An 8,883-nucleotide genomic window follows, 5' to 3' on the forward strand; every position below is an offset into this window, starting at 1 on the left:
TATGTGAGAGATGGCAATGTGAAAAAATCGAACACAACTTTAGACCAGGGGGACTCGGCACCATGACTGTCATGGTATGACAGTCATGTTTCAGGGCTAGAGAGAGGATTACTTAAGGATGCGGAAGTGGCATTGATTTTACTGGTACGTTTGGTTTGCTGACCTGCAGCAAGTTGCCTTACCTTGAACTTTTACCTCATTTGCTGGTCTGTTGTCATGAATGATAATTCTAGAATGCCAATATCTGAGGTAAAATAATTTTTACAAGTCTATTTTCTGTATTTTGTTTAATAGGCTACATCTAAAAAAATCGAATATTTTTCCAGGAGGACAGTGTTTTTGTAGAGCCTAATCAACTGTATTAGAATAAAATCACAGTTAATCTCTCATTAATATCTCTGATTGTGCATTCTCTTTACCGCCGTGGCAGAACTCAAAGTCCAAGTTAAAGACTCAGTTTGTTTCTGGCCCAATGCTATATTCCTTTTCTGAGCATCAGCATCAGTATGTTAGATAAAACGATAAATGAATGTTGGCTACAGTGTATTGATTTCAAGACTATAAACATATAATATGCTTGTTTCACTGCAAGCCAAATTTAAACAATAAAGCTTTCAAAACATTCCTGAAGAAGACTTAAGACTTGATTAAGTAGGAAACGCAGGACTTAAGTAGGAAATGCAATCATTATGTTTATTATGCCTCAAGGATAGAAAATGTTAATGTGATCAAAACATCGAAACCTGCATTGGATACCTTTAAATACTTATTTTTAAGGAATGGTCAATTTATGAACCCTTTCCTCTTGGGGATTAAAATGTTATATCCCACGCCATCAAATCTTAACTTATTATGTTATCTCATCCTGTCTTACCTCATGTTTTCTCAGCTTATTTATGTATGTATGCATGCATTGGTGGGTGTGTATGTGTCCTCACCTAGCTCTTCCAGTGTAGGGACGCTGTACTTGTCCCCATGGTCCTCGGAGATTGGCGTGACGCAGCGCCCCATCAGAGCGTCAGACAGCGTCTCCACCGGCAGCTCTGGGGGGTCTAGACGAGATATCAGCGTCTGGAAACGCTTGTACGTCAGAGGAGGCTGGCCGCCATTCAGCTCTATGATCCTGAGAGAGACAGAAAGGGAGGTACAAGTAGGTTATTAGAAGCATGGGTTGGCCATCATTCAGCAGGGAGAGGAGAATAGAGTGAAGCCTTCAAGCTAGCTCGTTAGCTTGAAAATCAGTGAGTATAAATTAGGCTTGAGATAGTAAATTAATGGACAAAATGTGTGTTTACATGTGCGTCTGAGCCTCTCCTCTTCTGCCCATGCTTTGTGTGTTCCTTATTTTGTCCAGGAAGTGGATAATGTGTGTGTTCTTTTGTGAGTCAGAGTGTGTGTGTGTGTGTGTGTGTGCGTGCGTGCGTGTGTGTTCCTTACTTGTCCAGGTCATACAGTGTGTGTGAGGTCTTGACGCTGACTTCCACTCCAGCCTCCATGGCAAGTTTCTTGATGGCTGCATCCCTCTCCTTACCAAATGGCTCAGAGTCATACTCAAAAGTCAACCGTGAGATCTTCCACTCCTGGCGGGACAGAGAGAGAGAGTAGAGAGAATCATTAAAAAGTGCCTTGGCCAACAGCATGATATTAACAGTGGTGACTGGAGAACCGTCTCAACTTAAAGGTGCTGTAATTGTGGTTAAAACAAAACTTTGTTTTCACATTTAATTAGTCATTTAAATCATCATGCCAAAATTACATAATATCATATTGATACAAATATCTATCTAATGCTTTAATCAGCTGCAAATATCTGTGTGGTCTGGTCCCTTCTGGTCCCTTCGAATTCACCAGCGTCGTTCTGCATGTTTAGAGATGCTGTTGATCGCCTACAGGATCTGAAGGAGGGAGAAACAGACCCACTAACTTATGATTTACATTTAGATGTATCTGTTGTCATGGCATCACATCAGTTATGAAAAACAGGACAGATGCAGAAACATGACTCATTTAGGAGTTACGCTGAGTACTCGCGAAGTGAAAAGTAACGTACTGACAAGCTAACTAGGAGTCTGGTCCGACAGCCACCCAAAATCTCAAGTTAAGACACGATTGTTACGTTCGAACAGCGGTCCAAGTTATAAAACACATGACACTAATTTTGTCCATTATTCTGTACTGCAATGCTAACGGTGTGCTAAGCTACTAGCCTGTTCGCCATCACCACCATGCATCACATGTGGCTCAACAGTCCGGGCGGAACAACAAACATTTAACTTTAATAGAACAGCCCGGCGTCAAAGCCAACACCAAACCGTCTCCAAGGATCTATGAGCACGTTTAGTTTCAACATCCTAACAGTATTGTCTGCTATTGCGGGTTTTAATGAGTTATTTTCGTACTTTTAGTCGAGAGCTCTCGCTACACTCACCGTGTACATACCGGTGAGATACCGGTACCGAATGTATTGAAGATACATTCGTTGTTTGCACTGTAAGTTCCAAGAGTTGCAATCATATCAGTATTTCGGTTTATTACGATCATCTCTCTTTATCGCACTATCTTCCATCAATTTATATTTTACTTTTTTTTTTATAGCATTTATCAGTTAATTTGTTGAATCACTGATTTCCCTAAATACTATATGGTATGGAGCCATCATCTTGTGTTCTGATTGTACATACTCACATTCACACTGTGCACTACATTGTTTCATAAATATTCACACATTTTCGGAATGTATTATTTAAAGGTTCACCCAAAACAACACTTATTTTCTATCAATTACACACCCCAAGCATTGAATTACTTAGTGTAATTGATAGATTTTTTTTAGTGTGTGTGTGACACACTGGTGTGTCAAGGGATACCCCTTGACACACCAGGAGCATGTGGTCAGTGCACTAACTAGCATCAGACACCACCCTATGTATTCTTACTTATCAATTTATACAAAAACAAAATAAAAAAAAGGTTTTAGCTCTATCTTGCATCAGCAGATATTTAGGACATTGAAGACTCCCTACCTTCCTCAACAACGATGATGACCTTCTGATGTGTTTCTGATACAATGTTCAGAGCAGATCTTTCCACACCACACCAGTACGTCCCTGTGTCAGTCTTCTCCAGTCCAGTAATGGTCACATTGAACTCTGTCCACATAGCAGTCAACCACTTATATTCAATTGTGTATCTACCTTTTACTTCATTGTTAATGGTTGTTTCAATGAGAACTACGCACTCTTCTTTTTATTTTCCCTTACAGAAGAACTTCTTGTTGTTTCCGGCCCAGGTAAATGAGCATCCAACCCTGATGTCTCCTCCCACCACTCCTCTGTGGGTCTTGTTATTTTCAGGCCCAAAACCAACGGAGACACCATCACACAGTGCTGTTGGAAAGCAAAGGTGAACAATCTATAATTAGTAGTTATGATAAATACTTTGTCTACTGCATTGCAAAATACCACAAGTTAATAATTTCATCAGAATTATACACTGTACATGTAACCACTGGAGAAATCTGAACGGTATATATACTGTATGTTGATCACATGACTCCAGAGATAATGTGTACACATTTGTGTGAGTTTTGGACCACATTTTAGGAGTTTGTTTTTTCACCTGTCTAGACAGGTGGTGGATTGGTGGATTGAACCAGTATTTTTCATACTTCTGGAACAACAGGACACTTCTGATATTGTTATTGACTATTAGAAATATATTATTTTGTTCTAAATATCCACAGGTTTACAAACTAGACATGGCTAATGTTCTGGACACTTTTATACTGTGTAATAACCATAGACATTCTACCTGGAAATAGCAGTTTGTTTACAAACATTCAAACAATTTGATCTATAGAGAAAGACAAAAACCACCACAGCAACACTAAAGCACTGGTGGATAATTCTTCACAGACAAAGAGAAAGACATGAAGATACAGTAGTAGATGGTCTGACAGACAGAAATATAGACAGGCACATGGAGAGATGGACAAACAGGCAGATAAATAGAATGATGGTTGGAGAGATAGACAGACACACTGAGAGATGAATAGATTAACAACAAAATTAGATAGTCAGAGAGACAGACAGCGGCCCGGACGGTTGGCGTAACCGACTGGGCACCTAGGCTGGTAATTCAGCCTAACAGTGTGTCGACTCCCGATCCCAACAACCTTTGCTGCGTGTCACCCCCCCATCTCTCTCCCCATTTCCTGTCAGTCTACTGTTCCTATCAATAATGGCAAAGGGGCGCCGGCTGGCCTAGCGGTCCAGGCGCATACCACATATGCTGTTAAATCCGTCAGGTTTGACTCTCGATCTCGACGACCTTTGCTGTGTGTCACCCCCCATGTCCTGTCAGCCTACTGTCCTGTCAAATAAAGGCATAAAAGCCCCCAAAAATCAATTAAAAAAAATAATAAAGCCCAAAAACATATCTTACCAAAAAAAAAGAGAGAGACAGACAGACAGGGGATAGACAGACATATAAACAGATGCATTTAGAGATAGACAGACAGGCAGACATTACTCACCAGAAAAAAGGCCAAGAAACACAGCATAGTGGCTATTCATATTGTATGTCTGTACAGATCATCTCAAGTCACAGACTCTTTCTGAAGTTTCCGTTATAAAAGAAAATGAGCAGCGTTTCACTTCCTTTGAGAGCCACACTTCATGCGAACTCTCACTCACTCACTCTCTCTCTCTCTCTCTCTTTCTCTCTCTCTCTCTCTCTCTCTCTCTCTCTCAAAAGCATATTATGCTGTTTACCCTCTTGTTCTCCAGTGAGTATTGCACATAATTTCACTTCTAGTATTGTCACATCTTTCAGGACACATTGATTATGATATTTGAAATTGTTTCAATATTCTTTTAGCACACTATCCATACCAGCTGTGCCTTCTGTATGACTGTTCTTGCCTCTGCCTAGTGGAAAAGTCAAGAAAGTCTCACTCACACTGCACTCATCTCTACTCTCTCTCATCCTGTTTGCTCCACTTGCTGTCTCAGTGTTAGTTTGTGCTAAACACAGTCTGTGGTGTTAACTTGCTAGACAAGTGTGCAGCGCCTCTGTCAAAGCAGGACATCAGACCGTGTCCGCAAGAACAGCAGTTGTCAACCACTACATAGAGAGGGATTTAGTAGGGTTGCAGTGCATAAACCCCTCTTTATAAAGACAAATGCACATTTGAGAGTTTAGTGGTACAAAAACATGTCCAGTAGTTAGTTGATCTACAGAGTGATATGGTCAGTAGGCTACAGGAAGAGAACGGTACAGGTCTGAATGTTTGACCTCGTCAGTGATGGGGTCCGGTGGCTCTGTTTAGCTGTGGGGGCATTTTCCTCGCATGGTTTGGGTCCATTTGGCCCTTAGAGGGAAGGGTCATTGCAAATCAATAAATAGGCATTATATGAGTGATGACCTTGAGCCTATAATGAAACATTTCTATCCTGGTGGGAGTGGTCTCTACCAGTCCAGGATGACTATGTGATGACTATACACAAGGTGAAACTGAATGTTTGAATGAGTATGAAAATGGTGTGAATCATATGCTATGACTTTTGCAGTTACCAGATCACAACCCAATTACACAATTTTAGACCGACATTAGACAGCATCATCGCCAAAACATCAAATGAGGCTGAAGCTATTCTGGTCGCTCGCGGTGGCCCAAAATCACACTATATTGGTTTGTCATTTAACCACTTAAACCCTATATACATAGTTGACCTGACTGGAGTCCCCCAGGGGTCTATACTAAATTCCCTCCTTTTTTCCCTCTACACTAAATTTCTTTGCCGAAAATAGAAGATCTACAAGCTCACAACGTGTCACAAGCCAACGTGTTGTGAGCTTAGATAGGCGTGCGTGTGTGTGTGTGTGTGTGTGTGTGTGTGTGTGTGCGCATGTCTGTCATCCAACCTGCTTCCATTTTACCTCACAGTAGTATAGTTCTAAAACTGCTGTTGCAGGTGCTGATTACATATCAGTCTTATTATAGTTATTCACTTCCTCAAAATCTGACTTTGAATCATTTGTTTCTCAACCTAGGTACCATAGTGTTTGTGGTTGCTGGGTTGGTTGTCATGGTCATCTTATTAGGAATGGCAACATTGATCTTTTGCAGCAAAAGGATTTGCACCCCACCAGGTAGCCTACACTTGAGACACACGCACACACATACAAACACTGCACAAAGACACAGATGTGCATATAGTCACAAACACAAATAAACACTGTTTGTTTTCCAGAACATTCCATCATTCCTGTGGATACAGACTGTGCTGTTGTGAATGAGGTGAGTTTAAGTAAATTTGTGGAGGTTCAAAAGCTCTTCATATGTGTAGCAACGTGATATTCTTTTAAACTAAGCTAATGTATGTAAAGCTAAACTAGACTATCACTATATTAGTGAAACTAAAGGGAAAAAAGGAAAGCCATAACAAATACGTCAAACTAAGGTGCATGCTCTCAAAACAATTAACAGAACACAGCCTTTGAATCACAATAATGTTGCTAAACAGCCCAATTTTGTGCATGTGCGAAGGTAATGAAAATTTACACTGAGTTCTGCCAAATATCAAGGTTCAGATGGCTGTGTTAATTGGTTTGAGAGCATGGACTGTCATTCAAAGAAATGTACTGTATCATAAATTGAAGAAAAATGCTATGATCAAGTCAAATGAATGTAAACTCATTATTTCCTCTTTTCCAAGGCTGTGTATGAGGAGATCAGAGAAGAGAATAGACAGTCGAACTTAACTCCTGTGAATGTCAGTACTGTCTACTCCTGCGTCGCATCCACCAGTCCAATCACAAACATTCATGTAAGCAACTTTAAACCAGTTCAACTGTTGAGAAACATTTGTACTTTGTTTATTATGACACTGATTGAACCTTCTTTTTTACCCCCACTCATAGCCGGTAAATGAATCACACAACATCAATTCTGAAGGGTTTTCTTTGGGAGAGACAAATGCCCTCATAGACCCTCCTACTGAGTCCATCAACACAGCTACAGTCGGTTATGCTGATGAAGATTTGTACTCTTTGGCACAGCTTCCCTCTGGTACAGGAGGTGGAACCCAGTCCAAAGACACTTCAGTGCCTCTGTAACCAGAGATATCCCCTTCATTCACAGACACTTGTCAAGGGTTTTCAACAGAGGGCACCATACTTGGAGATTGCCCTAGTTACATCTCATACTTTTTTGGAATGGGCCTCTGCTGGAGCCTTTTATTTTCCCAATTCCTAAAATGAAATTTATTTTCAACAGTGATGTTGTTGAATGCATTGTATTACTCGATACAATGCATTCAACTGCAAATGAGTTTAACTACTCAGTGTAATTTCGAGAATAAATAAATCTTGAATGAATGAATACTGCAATTACTAATTGAGATTTTAGAATGTCACACCACAGACCCATGGGATGCTATTACTATGAATCTATGTTATATTATTACTGATGCTAATGTTATTTAATTGTACATACATACTAACTATATTTAGATTTTTTTTAATTGTATTTTTATCTTAAAAGTAAAAAAAGAAACCCCCAAAAACATCTCATACTGTATACCGAAGCATGTTATGAGCAGGAAATATATGAGGCCTTCTTGTGAAGCACAAAAAATGTATTCAATCCCCATTTTCAATAATAGTCAAGATCACAACTTAGCAGTCATATGACTACAAAAGTATTTAATGAATAAAATAAAATAAAATAATTACCAAAAATGAATAAATAAATAGTGAAAATAGCATATCTACAAGCTCACACCACGTTGCTTCGCGCCGCGGTACGAGCTTGTAGATGTGCTATTTTCACTTGTTTGGGTCCCGGGCAAACATCAAACTTTTCTTTTAGGTCTCGAGCTAAAAGGTTTGGGAAGCACTGACCCAACGCACTGACTCCATCAGCATTGAGGCAACCCTAGCACAGAGGCAACTCCGTTGGGTTGGCCATGTCATCCAGATGGCTGCCGTTTGTCCCGTCAAGTGCTTTATGGACAGCTCCTGTCAGCCAGCAGGATGCCAGGCGGTCCAAAACTGTGGTATAAAGACCAGAAACAAGCCATTGCGGCTTTCCTGGGCAGTCCATTTTAGTTGACCTTGTATTGTAAACTGTACTTCCATGTGCAAACTTCTAAATAAAGTATTCAATCAATCAATTCAAAAGCTGAAAGGGACATTAAAGAGGTGCAACATCAACCCCAATGACCTGGAGTCAGCTGCAGCAAATCGGCTACTCTGGTGTTCTTTATGCCAAGGGTTCCCAAACCTTTCAGGCTGCGACCCCCCAAAATAATAATATTTGAACTGGGGACCCCCCACCCTGACAAGCACTTGGAATTGTAGGCATTACATTTATTGAAAATATCAGATCTAGAGGCTCACAACGCCATCGCAGTGTGAGGCGTTGTGAGCTTGTAGATCTGCTATTTTCACAATGTTTGCCGCTTTCTTATGTAATATGGCCAATTTGGTATTAAAAAGGTCTTAAAAGTCCTTAAATTGTCACTTTAGAAATATGCAGATACCCTGTATACACTTTTACTGTATGTTGGTTTGTCTACTGTTGAGTGAGAAAACAATGTTGCACATTGAGCTAATCATCTGCTGACCCCCCAAAATAATTTGGGGACCCCCCTGTGGGAACCACTGCTTTATGCCACGATGGGGTCACATACCTCGAGGAGAAACGCACCCAACAAAGGATGGTGCGGCACAAGCAAACACACCTCCATGCTGATCCAGTACCATCTCAGCCTCCTGATCCAGACGTAGTTAACTCAAACTAACACTGAGGCAGCTATTTTCAAGTGGAGCAAACAAGATGAGAGAGGAGAGATGAGTGCAGTCACTGCAATGTGAGTG

At 40.5% G+C, this 8,883-nt stretch overlaps 2 protein-coding genes across 4 annotated transcripts in view; one reads left to right on the plus strand and one right to left on the minus strand.

Annotated features, from left to right (window-relative positions):
• Window positions 1–4,942, minus strand: part of LOC308096142 (cryptochrome-1-like) — a 14,030-nt gene extending 9,088 nt beyond the window's left edge. The window contains exons 1-5 of one of the 3 annotated variants that reach the window (XM_080443444.1): window positions 4,535–4,942; window positions 4,283–4,371; window positions 3,024–3,386; window positions 1,438–1,895; window positions 939–1,123 (exon numbers count right to left, since the gene is read on the minus strand). In XM_080443444.1, coding sequence (XP_080299570.1) covers window positions 939–1,123; window positions 1,438–1,640 — 388 coding nt within the window. In that variant the 5' untranslated portion in view covers window positions 1,641–1,895; window positions 3,024–3,386; window positions 4,283–4,371; window positions 4,535–4,942. Of the gene's footprint in view, window positions 1–938; window positions 1,124–1,437; window positions 1,896–3,023; window positions 3,387–4,282; window positions 4,452–4,534 lie in introns of those variants that run through there. The other 2 variants (XM_080443443.1, XM_080443445.1) reach the window with 2 other exon arrangements.
• LOC308096145 (uncharacterized protein) lies at window positions 3,269–7,378 on the plus strand. Its single transcript, XM_080443448.1, has 5 exons — window positions 3,269–3,402; window positions 6,055–6,153; window positions 6,255–6,301; window positions 6,720–6,830; window positions 6,925–7,378. Exons 2-5 carry the CDS (start codon window positions 6,090–6,092, stop codon window positions 7,117–7,119), a joined length of 417 nt encoding a protein of 138 aa, XP_080299574.1. The 5' UTR covers window positions 3,269–3,402; window positions 6,055–6,089; the 3' UTR covers window positions 7,120–7,378.
• Window positions 7,379–8,883: the final 1,505 nt, after the last annotated feature.

Source organism: Gymnoscopelus braueri, assembly GCF_963280865.1.
Source record: "Gymnoscopelus braueri genome assembly, chromosome: 12".
Lineage (NCBI taxonomy): Eukaryota > Metazoa > Chordata > Actinopteri > Myctophiformes > Myctophidae > Gymnoscopelus > Gymnoscopelus braueri.